The following is a 21943-nucleotide window of genomic DNA, read 5'->3' as shown; positions in this document are numbered from 1 at the left end:
TTTCCTATTTAATCCGATTTTCTGGAAGTAGGAGTACTAACAATATAAAGAACATTTTGACATAAAATATTCTTTACTCAACTTTACTCTTTGCTACTTAAAATACTTTAAACAGGGATACAAGCCTGAGCTATATCTACTTTATCATATTCGGATGAAACATGTTGTAAAACAGACTTTTATCCGTAACACCAAACATAAATGTTGGCTTATTTGAGGATCCAGCCTCCCTTGATGACTCTAAAGAAACCCTTGGCCCATCCAAAAAAAAAAAAGAACAAAGACACTGCTGGATGCAAGTAGACGTCTGAATAACAAGATACGGAGCGAGGCAAAGTCATGACTAATGAATGGCGTCCTTCCTTGAATAACACACTTTCAAAACTTTGCTCTGCTTTCTGATACACGATGCGCACGAGTATCGACGCGCAGACAGACATTGCTAGCGGGCCGGTGTGCAAGGATGTGCAAGGATACAATAGCATGATGAATAAATGCAGAGAGGGGAAAGGGGGGAGGACAGGGGAGGAAGGGAACAACGTTGACCTTGACAGGAGAGAAGCTCTGAAAGGCTGAGCAAGTGCTCCCGGGATTCAGCCCATCCACTGCCTTGACTCGACCGGCCTGTGGAAAAACCTGCTTTACACAGTCTGACTAAATATGGAGAGTGAGTCAGTGGCCATTTGTTAAAACCTTTGGTTTAACAAAACTCTGCGCACCCATGCTGAATGAATAATAGCGACGGTAAACGTTGTTAGTGTGCGTGGAGCCACTTCAGACAGGGCCTGCTGTGTTGGCTTCCGGTACCTGTCGCCGGCCTTCCCCCTGTAATTTTTTCTGTCCTTTGCGTTGGATGCGGCTGTGTTTAGCGATGGCTCCACTGAGCCGGAGTGGGTTGTTGCTGCTCAGCATGGGGTGCTTTTCTACGCAGTCTCCCTCCCCATCCTTCCAGATGAATAAACCAACAAGGGGGGACTATTTGTTTTAACAGGGTTTTATGGCCCTGTCTGTTGGTAATCCTCTGCTGAGAGCTGCTTGATTCATTGACCTTACAGTAGTTAGAGAATGCCAGGTTTACTGTACATATTATATGTTTCTTTCACACCGTGCGGGCCTTGGAAATGGACGTCCCCCTGGTACCAAATTCAGCCGGGGGATCTTGCAAAGTGAATCAATGAGTGTAAGAGCATAAATGTAATGTTATTGACGTCTGCGAGGATCATACATGCTATGATTGGTCAACGACCTGCAAAGTTCAACAGAGACACGTGTCAATCATATGTTAAAGCTAAATTGATTGCATAGGCTCATTGAGAAACAGCCTGGGCCCCCTGTCTCCCATGATGCAGGCGATCAATGAGAAAGATGTTCAGCTATTTATATAAAACTGCTATGGTTTGAGGGCGGCGGTACCAAGTTAACTCTGTTCTGCTACAGGCAAAGCAGGAGCAGCGGGGATTAGGGGCTGATGAATCTGCTGAATCACATCCACCAGACGACATATTTCAGCGCTCGAGTCTGATTCATATTGTCTGAGTTGTTTTGACCGCATTATCCCAGCGCTGCTAAGCGTTCCGTCTGCTCTGCTCGCGTCCGGGGGATAAAGAAAGGAAGAAGACGCGAGGCATATCATAACATGCTGCTCATGTGTGGACAGGAAATAAATACACAGCAATATAGGCCTACGTCTAGAATTTCCCCATATTTTGAAACTGCCGGATCAACGAGCGGGTGCCACGGATATAGACATCAATAAGCAAAACGAACAAATAGGTGACATGGGCGCTGTGTATCAGAGTGCGTCTGTCTCTCTCCGTCTCTCGTTGTGAGGGAGACGATGGGTAGAAACAGCTCATTACACCCGATAACGAGCGCTATGCGAGAACAGCGAACCAACCCAGAGGAGCCAGCGGTAGTAGCTACAGACTTGGCGGTTAGCTGGCTTAGGTAACGGACCCAGCGGTTTGTAGCTGCTTTCCGTTTAGGCACTTTCCTTCTCCAAAGGACTTCAATAGAGTTAGCGAAGGGCCACAATTCTTTTCTGTTTCTTTTGGCCACAATTAAAGTATTTTCTTTCAGTTTTTGCCAGAAGTCTAAGTAATTACTTTTCAGCTGGGCCAAAAATTGAAGTGTTTGGCCACAATTTTGAGTACTTGTTTTAGTTTGGCCACGATTCAAAGTATTTTTTTCAGTCGGGCCACAATTATTAATATTTTCGAGTTGGAATGATTTGGGATAAACAGACACACGCTTTACAGCAATATTTCGCGGGAAACCAAAGACGCCATCCGTGGAACAAGTCCCCCCTCTCTCGCAGTGCCAAGGAGATTGGGGACTTTTTTTTTTAAATGCTTAACATATGGAAAAGTATGAAAAACTATCAAGGGATGGAGCCATTCCCCCGGAGAGGTAATGAAACGTGTTGGGTTCAGTCGGGGCGCCAAGTATTCTTTGGCAGCCGTGAACAGACCTGGGCGGTATGCCCGAGTAAAGCCTGGGTGTGGGGAAACACCTAGTGGGGCTGGGACTCCACGGACTGATCCCGGCAGGGGTCTATATGTCGCCCACGTCTGGTTACTTACCTCCAGTGGGGTAAACCAGACAGGAGGGAGTGAAGCGGAGACAGACGCAGGGACGAGACTGCAGAGCAGCAGAACAGAGAGGTAACAGTGAGTGTCATGTGTGCATTTACCCTAGACACGGGTAAATAGGTCGCAGAGTTCCATTATTTTAGTGACTCGGGGTTTTACGGACGCTACGGCCTCGCTTTATTGGCGTTTGCCTCGGAGACGAGGGGATCCCCCTGGACCTCGCTGGGGTGCATTATTAATTACCTCCAGTGGAAAAGAACGTCACGTTGAACACTCAGGTCGACATTGTCGAACAGAAAAACTCCCATTTCCGTTCCCACCTTCCTATCTGCATACATCCATATGCAAGAGCCCCCTCGCATAACGTTGTCATCGGCGTCTCGGTCTAAATGTAAATGTGAGTATTACAGATGCAGCGCAGCGTGCAACTCACAGCTCATACACCCCCGATCTGGCACTCAAAACACTCACACGCTGGCTCGCGGTGTGTGTTAACTCTCACTCCGTCTCCCTCTCTCTCACTCCGTCTCTCTCGCTCGCTGTCACACTCCTCCAGCCCCCGCTACTCCTGGCACCGCCTCACTAAGTCAGTGGGGGGGGGGGCGTGAGACGCAGGGGGCGGAGCCACGGGGCGTCCCGCTCTCCCCCACATCCCACGTTAGCAGACGCCTTCCCGACGCACCGACTGACTGCCCCCCGTCGAGCCAAGGCGGGCTGAGTAAAAAACATCCGGAGGCGTCGTGACGACCCGGCCCCTTCCTGCCCCGTTTGTCGGTGGTGGTGGTGGTTCGGATGGAGACCATCAGAGTAGAGTTCACTCGGCTCCGAACACCTGACGCTGACCAGGGTGTAATCAGAGCTGACCCATAGTCGTCTCTCTCTCTCTCTCTCTCTCTCTCTCTCTCTCTCTCTCTCTCTCTCTCTCTCTCTCTCTCTCTCTCTCTCTCTCTCTCTCTCTCTCTCTCTCTCTCTCTCTCTCTCTCTCTCTCTCTCTCTCTCTCTCTCTCTCTCTCTCTGCAGTGACACCGCTGATTAAGTGACTTCCAGCCTTCCAGGGTCATCTCGGATTAACACACAACGACTCGTGCTCAGAGATGCTGGCTTTCTGCAGCCCGTGCCGGTTCTGTTACGACCCAGTGCCAGGTGGGAGCAGCGTTCAGCGTTCAGCAGTCTCTGGCGGCGCAGCCTTCCAGCCCGCGTGCAGAACACATCCGTCAACCCCGAGCAGCCGCTTATCGCCTCCCTGATGCTGGGGGGTGATAAGCCCGCAGATGAGATTCATGCTCCACCCTCTGCGATGTCTCTGGTCCGCTGGTGGTGTTGAAGCCCCTGGAGCGGTGAGCCTTCAGGCCGGAGCTTAATGCCACGTGTGCTAGACAGCGCTGGCTCCCGCTGCCGTCGCTCAACAGGGGATCGGAGGAGCTCACGGTCTACTGCCAAGTTGTGATTGGCTACTGTTGGCCTGTAGGCCTACAGGTCGGTGTTTATCAGGCTTGGGAGTTCCTGCTTTCGGACCACAGACTGATATGACTGATATGAGAAGATCAAATGACCCTTGCTGTCCTCGTGTCCGTTCAATAACATTACAAATATGTGAGCGACATGTTATGGAATTATTAATTGAATTGTTGTGAAATTTTAAATGAGGCAATATACACATAACGAGTATACGGTTATTAGTGTTTATTTTACAGTCAATCCTGCCCTGTATAATTTATTAACAAACTATGAGTCAAGACTGCTTTTCCAATTAGAAATGACCTTACCTCCAAACTTGAATTAGCATCTCACCAAACAAATACGCTTTGTATTTTAAGAAGTAAACAAGCTGAAAGCGTACTCAGGAGTTAGCTGAGAGATCGCACCTGGGGCGGGATATAAATATATAAAGATAGCCAATCAGGCTAGGCTCTGCACGGTGCTAATTGTAAACACATGAATATTACATGACGCAGTGTTAAGTCAAATCTCCTCAGCTACCAGCAGCAGAAACAGTACTCATACCGGAGTGCAGCAAACCAAGGCGAACACGGTCGAATTGAGGTTTGTGGACCTCACTGCCACCCTAGCTTCCATTTAATATGTAATCAAAATGCAAATATGGTTACCATCTTAAACAATCGGCAAGTGGAGAACATAACAAAACAACAATCTGTATCTTGCAGGGCTGCAGATGGAAAAGGGTCACCAGCATTTCATCCAACACACACACACACTGTCACTGTCTTACTCACACGCTCTCTCCTTCTCGCATAGACACACACCGTGACTGTCTCCCACACAGTCACTGTCTCTCACCCACCTCACTGTCTCTCACCCACCCCCCCCCCCCCCCCCCCCCCCCAACACACACACGCGCACGCACACACACACACACCCCCCCTATCATTATATGAAGGTCTTGCTCATGAGTGGAAAATCAAAGGCTCTCTGGTCGATATTGAGGTTCAATGCATGTCACTGTTCCCCGAGATGCCGGCCAAAGGAGGGACTAGAGGCAGGTCCCCGCGACGTGCCATCGATCCCCCTGCCATGTTGTGGGTTGTGTAACCCTGCTGTCCCCGTGCTTCCAGTCGCCGGGCCACCTGTTACCTGAAGGGCTTTGATTTGCTTTAGTACCGTGTCCGAGCCGCCGCCCAGACCCCAGCCCTACAGTGGGGAGGGGGGGGGGGGGGGGGGGGACATGGCAGGTAAGGCCCGGGTTTGAGACGGAAATCACCACGGGGAGACGTGAGGAAAGACGAAAGGGGAGACGGAGGGGGAGACGGAAGGGAAGACGGTTTTCCTTGCGTCAGAGTGGTGCAGCGGATGGATGGGCTGATGAAAGACGACCACAACACGCCTGCAGAGATGTGGAAGCAGCTGCCCCCATTCTCCGGCTCAAGTACGAGCGCTGTGCTGTAGCGCAGAAGGACGAGAGCGCGTTACGGGACAAGCCAATGCTGCCAGGAATAAAGACCTGACCTCCCATCCAAGGGGGGGGCCGAGGGGGCTGGTCGCACATCAACACCTTTGATCCACAGGCAGGTGTGTCGTTAGGACGGAGACAGTCCACATCTTCCCTGACGACACCAGTCTTAGAACCCCTGTCTGACACCGACGAGGCGGTTCACAGCTCTGTACGAGGATGTCTGTCACTGTCGCCGCCTCGGCCGCGTTGGCGAGCGAAGGTATTCTGGTGCTCACTCCGTCATTTCTGCCAATTTTCAACGACGAGCGGAGGGGAGAATACCGTTATGCCACAAGTGTACCACTTACCAAATATTGGAACCGAGTAGAACCGACATCGTTATAAAGTGGGGTCCTAATTTCAGCACAAAAAGGTGCGAGAATAGACCTCTTTCTCTGGGAAAGCTCATTTGGGACAGCTCACATTCTGAAGCAGTTGGTGATTGAGAGATTGTTCTGTCAGGCACTCTCGATACCTTATGGATGATGTCTTACCTCCTGCTCCTAGTCGCGAGCGAAAGCTAAAATATTGATAAAACATTGTCTTGCTAAAAGAATGCAACTCATGCAAACATATTGCATACCCACGGTATTACCATAAGAAGTGAACCTTGTAACCTCCTCCACCGCCGTTGATCCCCAGTCCCTAGCTCCGCCCACACGCACCGCCGCTAGGAGTAAAGGTTCGCTAGCTAACTTAGCTCTAAAAGAACGATATAACATAATTCAATGTGTAATCGCATCTGCAACAGAACTCCGATTAATGACAAATTAATCAGCGTCGGTTTGGCAAAGTTCAATGTTCAGAAGTCCTAGCAGAAGCTTGGACTCAACATAAAAATAACCTGAATCAGCCACGAGCTCGTTAGCCTCCTTATTATTCTCTGCCACAGAAGGATACTTTATGCAACGTTTTTATATAATTCTCCATGAAAAATGTTGTGTCCTGTTATATTATCGAGGATGGAATAGAAGAGAAAATAAATGAAGGTGAACCAAGAAATTCTAACAATTTAAACAGGATCCGAAAAACGGTCATTTAAAATGACCAAAAAAAAAATGAACATTGGCAGATCTGAACATTTGCAAACATGCCCGTCTCTGATTCTTCCCTTATCATAACGGAGGTCAGGGAGGGCACAGAACGCCGGGCTCATTATTGGCACGGACCTCCGGATGTTAATGACGATCACACCTTCTCCGCGCGGGAGAGGAGCCCATCAATGAATAATGCTGGAGGCATAGAGAGCAACAACAACGCTGATGTTTATATTACCCACATCTTCCCAGTCTTAGAACCCCTGTCTCACACCGACGAGGCGGTTCACAGCTCTGTACGAGGATGTCTGTCACTGTCGCCGCCTCGGCCGCGTTGGCGAGCGAAGGTATTCTGGTGCTCACTCCGTCATTTCTGCCAATTTTCAACGACGAGCGGAGGGGAGAATACCGTTATGCCACAAGTGTACCACTTACCAAATATTGGAACCGAGTAGAACCGACATCGTTATAAAGTGGGGTCCTAATTTCAGCACAAAAAGGTGCGAGAATAGACCTTTTTCTCTGGGAAAGCTCATTTGGGACAGCTCACATTCTGAAGCAGTTGGTGATTGAGAGATTGTTCTGTCAGACACTCTCGATACCTTATGGATGATGTCTTACCTCCTGCTCCTAGTCGCGAGCGAAAGCTAAAATATTGATAAAACATTGTCTTGCTAAAAGAATGCAACTCATGCAAACATATTGCATACCCACGGTATTACCATAAGAAGTGAACCTTGTAACCTCCTCCACCGCCGTTGATCCCCAGTCCCTAGCTCCGCCCACACACACCGCCGCTAGGAGTAAAGGTTCGCTAGCTAACTTAGGCCTAAAAAATAATTTTGTTTGGTTCCGGTTTCCGACCGACCCTGTCAATTTATGTGCGACCCTAATTATTTTATGAGTTTTATAAAAAAAAAAAAAAAAAAATTTTTTTTTTTTTTATGTAATTACGTTTTGGTACAGCACCTCTATAATTAAGTTTTGGTACAGCACCTCTTCATTCTGTACAAGGATGAGCGAATTTTCTTGTTTTTAAATGAAAACAACCTACCTATCATTCGCTGCCGCTGGAAAAAATAAAATAAAAAAATAAAATAAATTCCCTACCTACCCATGACCTCAACTGACAACCAACAGGAACCAAACTTTTTTTTTTTTTAGGCCTTAGCTCTAAAAGAATGAAATAACATAATTCAATGTGTAATCGTATCTGCAACAGAACTCAGATTAATGACAAATTAATCAGCGTCGGTTTGGCAAAGTTCAATGTTCAGAAGTCCTAGCAGAAGCTTGGACTCGACATAAAAATAACCTGAATCAGCCACGAGCTCGTTAGCCTCCTTATTATTCTCTGCCACAGAAGGATACTTTATGCAACGTTTTTATATAATGCTCCATGGAAAATGTTGTGTCCTGTTATATCATCGAGGATGGAATAGAAGAGAAAATAAATGAAGGTGAACCAAGAAATTCTAACAATTTAAACAGGATCCGAAAAACGGTCATTTAAAATGACCAAAAAAAAAATGAACATTGGCAGATCTGAACATTTGCAAACATGCCCGTCTCTGATTCTTCCCTTATCATAACGGAGGTCAGGGAGGGCACAGAACGCCGGGCTCATTATTGGCACGGACCTCCGGATGTTAATGAAGATCACACCTTCTCCGCGCGGGAGAGGAGCCCATCAATGAATAATGCTGGAGGCATAGAGAGCAACAACAACGCTGCTGTTTATATTAGAACTATAGGCTGTATGCTACAGCAACAGAAAGGATGAACGCCGTCAGATAGACCCGAGAGACACGAGGACAGCAGATCCCACTTCTAGGATGGCGAAAATCACGAAAAAGGCTAATCAAGATTTATAAACTAACGAGACATAAAGAACACAGTTCATACATGAATGCCCTTTTTCCCATTTTTTTCATACGCATTCAATTAACAAGAGAAGCACATTTTAGACATGAACAATTACTCTTGTAGATTAATAATAATAATTGAGTCATTTCTCAATAATATGGCTTATCATATTTGGACAGCGTGATAGACAGGCTGAGGTTTGGGCATCCCAGTAGGAAATAGTGTTTGTTTGATCCCCGACCACCCCCCACCACCCCAACAGCATCAGTGGAACTGTAAGCATCCTCAAGCAATATGCTACCCCCCTACCTGGCCGTTAATTACCCCTCTCCACATCCTCTGCAATTAGCGCTGGATAATAGACTTTCGCAAATGACTCCATAGTAATGTGATAATGGCAGCTTGTCGCGCTGGGTTGATGACTTGTTTATAGTCATTATCCGCATGTGTCACAGAACACATGTCAAACACACGACAATGACCCGCTACCGCGAAAGATGATTACTAGGGCCGCGAGCTACGGCGGCGCACTGCTGATTGGGACCATGCTGCTGCAGGCGCCCATGTTGTGAAACCCAACGTAGCTGAAGAGATGGAGACTGAAAGACCACGAGATACGAACACACACACGTAAACACGCAACACTGAAAACAGATCAAAAGCCCCCACGATAACACCTCAATGATCCCCTAATTAACTCATAAATCAGTGATATCAAAGCTTTATGCTTTTTCAGTACACCGCCCAGACTGGTTCTCTGATTATTTTTGTGTACCTTATTCTTAAAATTCTCACATAAACAACCTTTTGCTTTGAACGGATTTGACTAAATAGCACAATTATCTGCCTCAAGTTCGCAATATGTGTTATTTTCTTCCCAGAAGGACAAAGAGTCTAGCGTTGCTTATTAACAAGATGTTGCAGAAAGCTGCCAATTTCTGTTTCTGTGTAAAAGGCTGGGAGCATTAACTGCTAAGAGCCGCCAACAAGGGCCAATCTCACAGTTTGTAATTACAGTCATTATCTGTTCAGAAACACCGTGGGCTGAAGAATCAGAGCTCCCCTCGAAAACACGACAGCACAACCCTAGACGAACCACTTGCTCAAGGCCGGACAACATTCCGGTTTGTAAAAAAAGACACGCACATACATTGCATCACTCTCAATAGACCTGAGAACAACACACAATATAGACAGCCAGTTGTATGGAGTCCCAACTGTGGTTGCATTGTCCACTAGCTTAGAATCAGCAAGTACTTCTGAAAGTGCCTTCCCCTTTTTCCAAACAGTTTCCAAGGATGATTTTCCAAACGGTTCAGTGAAACCAATCATCTGCCAGCATCAGTGAAACCAACCTCCCCCCCCCCCCCCCCCCCCCAACGGTATTTAATGTCGGTGGACAGGGGTAAACTTTGTTTGGAGAAAATGGGCTTCTAGTTTAATTTGTAGCTGAAGGGCACTGGGTTCGATTCCCGATGGACCACACACACACAACAACCTGTATGCCGGCCCAAACCGCGACCTGTTCCTTTCAGAACTGAAATCACCGGATAAAAGTGTCTGCAAAATAACGATAGCTGTAAACAGTCACAGTAAATCAGGAAATCTCGCCACCTAAAACAGAAATATAGCGTGCCAGCTTTAGCTGCACGACTATTTTAAGCAATCCTTCTCCCTCGTTCGTTGTCCTCCTCGCGGACATGAGGGGCGTCTCCCCCCCAGTGCCGAGTTCTGCTGCTCATGTCTGTCCCCCCCTCCTCCCCCATCCATCGCTAACCGCCAGGGATCCATTTTCTTATCTGCCTTTCTCTCTCCTCACCCCCATCTCTCCCCCCACCCCGTCCCTGTCCAGTGCCCCACTCTACTCTACTCCACTCCACTCCCCCCCCCCCCCCCCCCCCCCCCACCACCCCAACGGCTCAATCCCCGCAGCGTTCGAACCTCCAGGAGCCTCTCCTGGGGATGATTGCGGGGCCCGGAAGCCCCCCCCCCCCCCCACACCGAGCAGCTCCGGATTGGCTCTCTCTGAGCCGTGTGTCAGGTGCCTCTTCGGGCCAGGCCAGGGCGTCACTCCGACGGCAGAATCACCACGGATGCCCTTTGGAAAAGAGCCCCTATAGAGCCCCCTAAAGGGAGGTTGTGATAATGCCAAGTGAGGCAATAATAATAATAAAAATAATATTAATAACCCCGCAGCCACGCAACGACATCCTTCTTATTAGGGTTCGGGGGCCCGTCAAATGAAAATGAATGCACGCCTCTCCATATCGATAAAACGCAAAGTTCATAAAAACCAAAGACCATAAAAAGAGTCTCACACCTTTTACTAGCCTTCCCTCCGGGGCGGACGACACCGTGTCGGAGTTGGCTCCGAGGCCAGCGGGCGGGGCCTTGCCAGCTAGCCTCCGCGGCGCGCTAACCGACGAGAGGAGCGGCTAATTGGCTATCGGTGTACACAGGGCCGCATCACGCTGTGGCCCTCCCACCGGGGGCCCGGTCGAACGCGCGGACCGCGGCTTAATGAGCGTGCCTGTGAGTGAGACGGGGGCTGCGGGTGTGGACGCCGTCATTGCTCTCATTTGGGTCTGAGCGCGTGCGGTGGCGTGCGGCGGCCCAGAGCAGCAGCCTTTAGCCCCGGTGCTGCCTGATCCACTGTGGCAGACACTGATGTAGCCTGTCAGAATGATCACTTAGTGTTTAATTAAGGTGGTAATCACACTCAGAGGGGACGAGAGAGAGAGAGAGAGAGAGAGAGAGAGAGAGAGAGAGAGAGAGAGAGAGAGAGAGAGAGAGAGAGAGAGAGAGAGAGAGAGAGAGAGAGAGAGAGAGAGAGAGAGAGAGAGAGAGAGAGAGAGAGAGAGAGAGAGAACAGGGGAGAGACCACGAGAGACCACAAGAGAGAGCAGAGAGGGCACGAGAGAGATAACGAGAGAGAGAGAACGAGAGAGAGAGAGAGTGAGCAAGAACGAGAGCGAGCGAGATGTGTTTGGTGAGGCCATGAGAGAAAGAGACGGTGGAAAGGGAGAGAGAGAGAGGAGACAGAGGGGGAACGAGTGTGTGGCGAATGGAGCATATCACACACAGCTATTATTACACACACACATTTCTCCATCTCCGTGAACCGACTTTATTTATCCAACACAATCGGTTTCCTGTTTCCTCTGTGATGATGGCACATGAACGTCGCGGCAGACACTGCATTATGAAGCGTGAGTGAAACAGAAACAAGCTTGTGTTTGGGGTCGTTACACAGAGACGATGTAATAAACATATCTCAGACAATATAGGCGCCGCGCAGCACGCTGCAGGCCGCTGCTAATGGGCAAACCGACTTTCCATCGGCTATTGGGGCGAACGCCACTGAGTATCTGACTGAAGCCCCACGATCCCACTAGAGATGTTCCCATACCAGTTCTTCCTTCCCGATGCCGATTCCGATCCCTGAACTTGAGTATGGGCCGATTCTGAGTATATACAGATACAGCATCTAGCATTGTAACTACTAACAGCACTTGTTCTTATTGAAGGGTTCTCTAACGATGGACAGCAACGTATAGTCGGTTCACTTACTGATATTCTTTGCCTGTGTAGTAAGTGAGCTAGTATCAGATCGGCGCATAGACTCGCCGATAATCCATACAGCATTTTAGGCAGTATCTGAGGGATTTCCAATAATGGTATCGGTCTCGGGAACAACTCCTAATCACACCATGATCCTAATGTGTGGTTGGCTCTCCAGCATGTTGGAGACTCCCGAAGACACCTCCGCCTCATCAGTCCCACCCCGACTGTCCCAGATACCGCCCTTGGATCTTCAGCCCAGTGTCACTCAAAGTTCACTGAGAACACTGAGGCTTTTTTCCAGAGATGACATGCTAATGTGGTGCCAAGAGACCCTTTGTGGGTGTGAGTGAGAGATATGTCTTTTTCGTCATGGTGGTGGTGGTGATGAAGGTGTTGATGATGAAGGTGGTGGTGCTGATAGTGGTGGTGGTGGTGTGGGGGGAAAAATCCATGTGTATGCAACATCACCCAAGCGCTGGAGATACGAGAGGTGTAGAGAGAGAGAGAGAGAGAGAGAGAGAGAGAGAGAGAGAGAGAGAGAGAGAGAGAGAGAGAGAGAGAGAGAGAGAGAGAGAGAGAGAGAGAGAGAGAGAGGCAGAGAAAGGGAGCGAGAGAGAGAGAGAGATAGAGAGAGAACAAGCGATAGAGAGAGAGAGCGAGAGCGAGAGCGAGAGAGAGAGCAGGAGCGAGAGAGGAGCAGAGAGAGGGCGCAACACGGGGGAGAGGTTCAAGAGGGGGCACGTCGGAAGACTCACCGGGGGGGGGGGGGGGGGGGGGGGGGGGTGAGAGGGAGGACGGGGGGGGGGGTGAGAGGGGGTGGGGGGGGGGCTGTAGGGAGGAGGTGTGGGGAACGGGCGGAGGACAAAGAGGATGATGATGCCTTCCAGAAGACTTTCTGTCGGCCAGATTATCTTTGATGGCAGCGCCGGGCAGGACGTGAGGGAAGACGAGCCAGCCAGCTGTCCAGTGGGGACCAGTACGGCTAGGGAGGAAGTTCTTCCTGTGTGGAGCACAGGAAGAACTGGACCAGAGAGCTGGGAGTGCCGGCTTTGTAGTTCCTTCCACGAGATGAAAAGGAGTCAGTGGAAGGTACAAAACCTCTGGTTAGTGTGGAAGGTACTGGAAAGAAGTAAGGACAATGCAGCGCAGCTCAAGTACCAGATATCACAGTAGATGTATATACCTGAAAGGGTTGAGTATAAAGCTACTCTGAAAGGGAGTACTCGTCTGACCTCGTCGGCCTCGCCCCACTCTGTCGGTACCAGACAAACCGCCGGGCTGATTGAGTCGGTTCCCGTTACGAACAGTACAGCCTTGGAAAAACTCCAAGAAGGGGAGATCGGAACCGTATGCAATTCAGTACAAGTGTACCTGGACAGCAGACAGCTCGGTCTCAATAAATTAAATGTTTTCAATGAGGATCAAGTCGGGATCGGGGACGCTAAAGGGCTCGGTTTCACAGGGATTTCCTCCAAAAACCGAGACCGTCTCAAACATCATGTATGTTCCTCGAATCACATTTGATCTCAGGCCATGCGAGCGCAGTTTGCAAACCCAGGGCGAAAATAAAGCTCTGAGCGAAAAAAGTAAATAAATGATCAGAAGGAAGCATTAGCCATGGTTAACGTCAAAGCAGCCCCAGATTCTCTCTCCACACCTCAGCTGAAGAGCTGGCGGATGAGAGAGTCCGCTGAGTACCATCTCCGTTCGTGTCACTGCTCCATTCACACAATACATCAGAGCGCTGATAGCCTGGCCTGGTGTGTACAACTCTGTCGTGTTTAACAAGCAAACAGCGATACTGAGAATCTCATTGGCAGCGCTTCAGTCCTTCTCTGAGCACAGGCGTGTACTAAAGTTGTAGGCCTCTGCTACTCTGGGCAACAACACAAAGTTAGAGGTAACCAAACAGCATTGATTGAGAAATTGATTAGGTAATATTGTTGCGTTTCCAAAATGTAGTCCTTCTCTCCTCCTCTCGCCAACTAGTGATAGTATAATATTCATCTTTAACTTACTTTTTAAATTTCATACATTTGCCAAGTGTCCTCTTCACAATTTCACAGATGGACTTTGGCAAATGAAGATGATGAGAGTGCACAACAAGTGTGTTTAAAGTGCAGGCTAGACACTACCTTGAGGTAGCAAGCAATCATTCTCGCCTTGGGTGTGAGCTAGAAATAATTGGCCACGGAAACAAGGCATCATGAATGTGAGGCGTTGTAGCGTACAACAAAGGGCACTTCTTTAGGTAGTGGGATTCAGCCGTGCATACTAATACTGTGATACTACCATCACACTGACGGTGCGCAAGTGTCTAGCATGACAAGCAAAAGAAGCATGTTACGCAATTGATAATCCCAAAAAAGAACTTGGCTACTGGACTGTTAGTTGGTCTCTCAATTACCAGGTGATGATGAAGCTTACAAAGAATACTAGTATAAAGCTTGACATAATAACTCATAATTAATAACAAAGTAATAACAGAGCAGCTGAATCGCCAAGAGCATTTTGTCCCAAGTGACTTATAATAAGTACATTTGTCAGAAGGAAGAGAAACAATATATTGCTGTCGGTACAGTAGGAAGTGCCAAGCACTAACAATCGTTAGGTTAACCCATTCCCAATAAACAACAAAGATAGCGAGGATAAGAGCCATGCAACGGAACGCAACATGCAATCGGTAACGATCCAACGGTTCACATCAACAAGCCATGTCTCCATGAGGCTTTGCATCAGAGCAGCTTAAAGTCAACAGCCTTTGCAGGAACCTTTGGTTATCTTCACATCCGTCTCGACGGAGAGATTACGTGGAGCCCCTCCTGGGCACCAAGTGTTGAGCTCCACCATGACACATGAAATTACATCACGCCGACCGCAGCCAGCCCTACACGGAGGCACATACGTGTACACACAGCAAACACGCCCGTCGCCGACCCCTCGAGCAGAACCCAGGCACTGCTGTACTCACGGTTTTGAAGTCCCGGGGGCCACACTCCTGTCCCTGGTAGCGGCAGTAGAGCATCATCTCCTTGAGGTCGTGGCCCACCCGCTCCGAGAACTCCTTCATGCTGAAGGTCTTGGGCCGGTACGCCGTGAAGTTGGCCCTCTCCTGGAGGAAGGCCAGCACCTCGGGCTCCGCGAGCTGGGGCTGGGGGATGTCCAGGTGCACGTCGAGCAGGGCCAGCAGCTCCCCGGCGTGGTACAGGTCGTTGCGCGTCAGCCGGGTGAAGCGGTAGGCGTTGAGGTTGCACACGGTGACGGCGGGGAACACCAGGCTGCCCGACACCACCGCGTCCACGCTGGTGACGTGCGGGTACGAGAAGAAGTAGGCCAGCCTCTCGGCGCTCTCCAGCGCCAGCAGCCCCAGGCAGGCCAGCAGGGCGGCGCCCCAGAGCAGCCGGCGGGCCCCGGGCCGGCCGTAGGGGAAGAGGAAGCGCAGGCCGTGCAGCGTGCTGCTGTGGGCGAAGGCCTGCCAGGAGGTGGGCTGCAGGCTGGAGCTCTCGCCGCTGCCCTCGCTGCCGCAGCTCTCCTTCAGGTCCATGGTGGGAGCCCGGGCCCCTCGGGGAGGGACGGCCCCAGCGTACTCTCTCACCTGGGGGACACGGCAGGGAAGAGGGGGTTAGCGTCCCCCACGATGTGACAGCAGGGGGGGGGGGGGGGGGGGGGAGACACACAGAGCTCCGGGGGAGGGCGGAGAGTCGGACGCGAGGGGGAAGTTGAAACAGAAAGTTGCGAGACACAGAGAGAGAGAGAGAGGGAGAGGGCGAGAGAGGGCGAGAGAGAGAGAGAGGGGGCGAGAGGGAGAGAGAGGGCGAGAGAGAGGGCGAGAGAGAGAGAGAGAGGGCGAGAGAGAGGGCAAGAGAGAGAGAGAGAGGGCGAGAGAGAGAGAGAGGGCGAGAGAGAGAGAGAGAGAGAGAGAGAGAGAGAGAGAGAGAGGGCGAGAGAGAGGGCGAGAGAGAGAGAGAGAGACGCCCACCACGGAGTGTTACCCGAAACCACCGGCGGTTGGGAAACAGACAACAAACAACAACAACAACAGCCAAATCCGTTCTTCCCAGGCGGCTCCGAAACACGCTGGAAAAGACTCCCATCCTCAGTCACTACACAGGAAACGGAGAGAGGAGCAGAAAGTGTGCGCTGGCTTTCCCCAAGCCTCACTCTCATCTCAATCCTTGAGCAGTTACTGTGAATGCCAGCATGCCTGTGGCTCTGTGAACCACACACACACACACACACACACACACACACACACACACACACACACACACACACACACACACACACACACACACACACACACACACACACACACACACACACACACACACACTTCCACCCTCCCGTCCCCTGTTGATTTCGCTGGCAGTTCGTTTTTTGGCTGCGAAAGATTTAAATAAAAACACATCTCCACCAAGGTTAAATGAGCTGCGGCGCGAGGAGCCAGCGAGCGGTTTGTAAAGCTGTCACCCAAATCAGAGACGCATCTGTCCAGAGACCCCCAACTTCAGAGTCAAAGTACACATCGCTAACCGCTTCACAAGCTCAAATCACACACACACACACACACACAGCTACACAATGACACACACACACACCCTCGTTGCCCAATTAACAACAAGCACAAGTACCTCTGGTTCAGCTTAAGAAGAGGACATCCAACCGGTGCCTAAGCGCAAGGCTGACAGCGTGCGTGCGTGTGTGCGTGCGAGCCCGTGTGTGTGTGTGTGTGTGTGTGCGCAAAAGTCAGGAAACGAGAGAGCAAGAGAGAGAGAGAGCGAGAGTCAGACAGAGCGAGGATGGAGAGAAGGAGGGGATACGAGAGAGAGAGAGGGGAAAGAGAGTGCGAGAGAGAGAGCGAGCGAGTGAGAGAGACGTTGGCGTTCAGCGCCGGGCTGTCCTCGCGCGCCGTTTCCCAGCTCCTCCCGTATGTCGTCCCCGGTCAGAAGAACCATCTGCCTTCCCCCGTCCCTCTTCCCAGCGTGTCTGTGGCAGCCGCGGAACAACAGCAGGACGCGCAGAGACGGCGCGCTCTCCGGCTGACGGAGAGGGAGAGCGAGAGGGTTACAGGGAGAGAGAGAGAGGGAGAGAGAGAGAGTGAGCGAGAGCGAGGGGGCAGAGCGGGAGGGAGGGGGAGAGAGGGAGCGCGTGTGTGTGTGTGAGAGAGTGAGTGAGCGAGGGACCAGTGGGCGGACCGGGCTAAACAACACACTCCTCTCCTGTTCCGCTCCCAAGCCACTGAAGCGGGTTCTGTGCGCGCTGAACATCTCGGAGACCCCCCCCGCGCACGCGCGCGCTGTGGCTCCCCCCCAACGAGGGAGGGAGGGAGGGAGGGAGGGGGGAGGTTAGCGGGGGAGATAAGACGGCAGGGGTTAAACAGGGAGAAGGTGTGGGAGGGAGGAGGTCACGTTCCAGAAGAAGGACGTAACGGCTGACAGCGGTTTGGTGAGAGAGAGAGAGAGAGAGAGAGAGAGAATCACATGGTCTCCCGGTTAGCCGTGATGCTAGCCGCGGCTCAGTGTGCGGGGAACAGGCAGCACTGCGATGTCAGGCCGAGCACATGAACACACTGATGCGTGAGGCTCCGAGCAGTCTGTTTCTGTGTGTGTGTGTGTGTGTGTGTGTGTGTGTGTGTGTGTGTGTGTGTGTGTGTGTGTGTGTGTGTGTGACAGTGAGAGAGAGCCTCTGGCCATGTGCACACTATAATCAAACAGCGCGAGCAGCAGAAGCGTGCCATTCAAAGACATCCTTTCCATTAGTCAGCAGCGCTCTGTTTACAGGGCGCAACACTGACTGTCACCAAAACGGTGCGTCTGCGACTTTTTATTATGTGTGAAATTGATTTTGTAGGTCGCATCGGTGGCAGTAAACAAATAAAAGAGAAACACACTCACACACACTTTCGGTTTTTAGTACGGCTTGCAGACAACGGTACATGACGCTGGTGCCCTATGTTACCATGCAGGAGAGACGGTGTGTAAGGAGACGGCAGGTGCACATTGATTACTCAATGGGCAACAGGTGTTCAGCCTCACTCAGAGTCAGCCCCAAGGTCCAATCAGTCGACTAGGAACAGGAGAGGCGCTGCTTAAACCAACCACAGCGCGCGCGCACGCACGCACGCACGCACACACGCACACACCAGACATCCCCCCCCCCCCCCCCCCCCCCCCCCCCCCCCCCCCCCCCCCCCACAACCACACCTTTTAAATAGGGCTGTCGTGACACAGATATTTAGTGGATATTGCAGGCTCTTTTGGTTTTATTCACAGTCCAATTGGTTAAAAGTAAACACATGTTCTATTGGAATATAGATTCAAAAAATACAATATTGCGAAAGTGCTGTGTTGAGGAACTCTGGCTTTCTGATCCACTTCTGGTACGACAAAAAAAAGAGTTCTAAATTTGTGGGAAACGAGTTCTAAATTTGTGGGAAACTGAAGAGGTTTGTGCCACCACTAGAAAATGTTATTCATGGGCCCTTGTTTGATAACAAGGATGTATCTCGGGATACGCTAACTAGTAATGCATGTGAGAGTTGATTAAGTGGGCAACAGAAGGAGGGACCGTTAGGAAAAGGTTCAAGGGGGGGGGGGGGGGGGGGGGAGAGAGGAAGAGAGAGGAAACGCCGTGATGTGCAGGAAATTAGATTGAAATGAGATTGGAAAGATCTGTTTTTAAACCGAGCAAGCCTGCCTGAAACCTGGGTGGACAGAGCAGTTTTATTTTTCTACTTGTTGAGTTCACTTACAGCTCTTAATGGAAAATTATACATACATATTTAATAGCTAATGATTTGGTTGGGATGCGACTGTTGAGAACTGGCCATATAGACAAGCACAACATCATGTTCTGCAATTGAGTTAGACTCCAGAAATAGCGTAAGTAAAAAACCTGTGTTTTCTATTAGCGCTGCTTATTAATATTAATCACATACTTAATCTAGGATGGTGCAACCCTACTGTAGTGCAATAGTGTTTAATATTAAACACTATATCCATCACGTAGAAAGCTAATGTAATAATACATGCATAATAAATGTGCGTAATAAGACCCAGACAATATAACAATTAAAAACTATTAATAACATAATATAACTTCAGGCCAGCTTTTCTATTCTCATGTGCAACTTGAAACAGGAAGATAACAAACTCATGTATGAACCCCCCCCCCCCCACACACACACACACACACACACACACACACACACACACACACACACACACACACACACACACACACACACACACACACACGTAATTGTTGGCTTTTTTCGTTACACCCTTGAATGCGGTAATTATTGTTCAACCACATATGAAACATATTCGGCGCTCCAAACCCTGCACCACCTCCTCCATCACGCCATCATCTAGCCTCCTGGCGCTCCCAGAACATGAAGCGCCAGCTCCACACGGCCACTCATGTCCCCCATGCTGCCGATTCAGGTCAGAGCTCGACGCTCTGTATGTAGGTCAACCTCCTGGCCCGGGTCCCAGCAGGAAGTACCTCACGCTGCCCAGACTGTAGACAGAAATACAGATGCCACAGTGGCCTTTGGATCGCACGTCAACGACGCCGCCATCTTTGGGAGGTCAATCCGGCCGGAGAGCGAATACAAGTAAACAAGGGAGCTGGCTAGTACCTGGTTCCTTTCCGGCTGAGATCCTAATTACTTGATTCTCCTGTTAAGCCTGATCACATTTATTGCAGTTTGACTTACCCCATGGATTTGATGGAGGGCTATGTGTGCAGAACGGATACACGAGATCTTTCGTCGCTCCGTTAATAACATCATCCAGTTGAGACCTCACAGCAGTGGAGGACCCAATCCATGAACTCCTGGAAGGCAACAGAAATTGGACCTGAGCTCGAGTAAGGTGGTAATGAAGTTGGATCTTCCATTATTTTCGAGGAAGATGTCAATTATCCAAATTAGCATCGGGAGAGCATTCTGATCTTGCAATCTCAAGTTCTGTTTCTCTCTCTGCAGATCAATCTGGCCCAGAGCAAGCCCTGTTTAAAGCCTTTTACAAAGTCATGGAACAATCAGCAGCAGGGGAAGCGAATTTAGTCGATCACTCAAACAAGCAACAGAACAAGGTTCAAATATGAACACAGATGAGTACGGAGAATGTTTTTAGCTTTACTCACGATCATAAGTAGTTTAACCCGTGTAAGATGCTGCACCTCATCAAACATGAAACCTCTATAGTGTCACACAGACAGCACTTCTAGACATGTTGCTGTTCACTGGAATGAATATTCACCTCATCACACCTCAACTCCATCGCTGGCAGTATGATGTTAGTGTACAAAATTGTGTAAGTGCGTTTTGAGTTTGATAGTTGTGGTGTTTTAATAAGTTTGACACGTGACTCTGATGCCATTGTGTCACATTTATTATATATTTACTATAAATGTCTTCTTTTTATATTCAGAAGGCCACCCATGTATCAAGGTTTGGTGAAACACTCGGTGCTACTGCAAAAAAGCGTTTGTCCCCTGGGCGTCTCATGAAGATGTAGCATGTGGAAAATGATACACTATGTAGGACATTTTGGCAATTAATTATCTGTATGAAACGGCAGGCAATTTTTCCTTAGTGCACCTGCACTTATTGTATCACACACGCACCACCACCACCACCACCACCACCACCACCCACACACACCCACACACACCCACACACACCCACACACACACACACACACACACACACACAGAGAGACATAAGATTACTAGGTCATTTGTTCTAATATCCTACAACTACAACTGTCCAGAAAATGCACTTTAGAAAGGTTAGCATAAGCATAAAGGTAGCATCGCTTATTAGCGTCGTGTGTGACTTTAAATATACCTAAAAATATACCAAAGTGGCATTGCTTTACTTTTTGAGTCAGTGTACTTACATCCGTTGTGTTGTGGCATCCCTGTAGAGAGAGTCTAAACGCGGTTATTCAGTCGAGGCGGAGCCGGTTTAACTTTTGAGTTCAACTCCCAGCAGCATCAGCACGTGGCCAGGTGTTACGTCACCAGGTGCTACGCTACGGGTCGCCTCCTGCAGAAGATGGTGACATGCAGCTGGAACAAACATCACAAAGTGACCGGTTCAACTTCTCCCCCATTAGAAAGTAATGATGCTCTCCCGACTAGAAGGGGAGCTGTAGTTAATACTATGCATGAACGGGGCAACACAAACCACAAATAAAACAAGTTTTCTTTATGGCTAGTGTTGCCCTCTACATGCAACTCAAGATTTATCTGAGTTTCCGCTAATAACCGCATTTAACATTTAAATACCAAAAAAAGGGTTGGAGTATTAAGTTGCCTACATCCTAGCTAACTCCCTCCCTCTGGTGCACGTACGCTCACGCACGCGGACGCACGGACTCTCCCAAATGTAGATGTTAATGTATATATTAATTAAGCCTATTAGCCTATTCCACTTTAATGGTAATGGTGAGTGCGTCGTGGATTAGTGGTCTCAATGGATGGACATGCCTAATGGGTGCTAATTGCACGGCCTCATTTCTGACAGCAGCTGTGTATTAAAGGCTTTGCGGGTTACTACTATGAGGCATATGACATAGGGTGAACTGTTACATGAACTGTGCAATGTTCAACATGTTACATTATACATGAGCATGTTCTGCTTCTTTGGCTGTTTCCCACAGCACACATCGCTGAGATCAGCGTTTTTAATGCCAATCTCACACGCTCCATGCTGGGCAAACGCAACACTCTTCATGCAACCCGGGCTTCTGGTGGTTGCTTTTAATTAAAGAGCAATTAAAACTGATTAATGCATGGATCACATTCAATAAAAGACATAACACCAGCGCAATACTTGGCCCAGCTGGTAATCCGTGAAAACAATTTGATTTGAAGTAGAAATTATTCTAGTGGGACGGGAACAGTAACTAAGAACTAAGCCA

At 49.5% G+C, this 21943-nt stretch overlaps 1 protein-coding gene across 1 annotated transcript in view; it reads right to left on the bottom strand.

The window, feature by feature from the left end:
- The window catches only part of asic2 (acid-sensing (proton-gated) ion channel 2), a 276803-nt gene extending 255468 nt beyond the window's left edge, over positions 1 to 21335 (bottom strand). The window contains exons 1-3 of the mRNA XM_030348539.1: positions 20918 to 21335; positions 19729 to 19847; positions 14980 to 15603 (exon numbers count right to left, since the gene is read on the bottom strand). Coding sequence (XP_030204399.1) covers positions 14980 to 15603; positions 19729 to 19803 — 699 coding nt within the window. The 5' untranslated portion in view covers positions 19804 to 19847; positions 20918 to 21335. The remainder of the gene's footprint in view (positions 1 to 14979; positions 15604 to 19728; positions 19848 to 20917) is intronic.
- Between the last annotated feature and the right edge of the window lie 608 nt (positions 21336 to 21943).

This window comes from Gadus morhua, chromosome 2, assembly GCF_902167405.1.
Source record: "Gadus morhua chromosome 2, gadMor3.0, whole genome shotgun sequence".
Taxonomy (NCBI): Eukaryota; Metazoa; Chordata; class Actinopteri; order Gadiformes; family Gadidae; genus Gadus; species Gadus morhua.
This window is presented reverse-complemented; position numbering and strand designations above follow the sequence as displayed.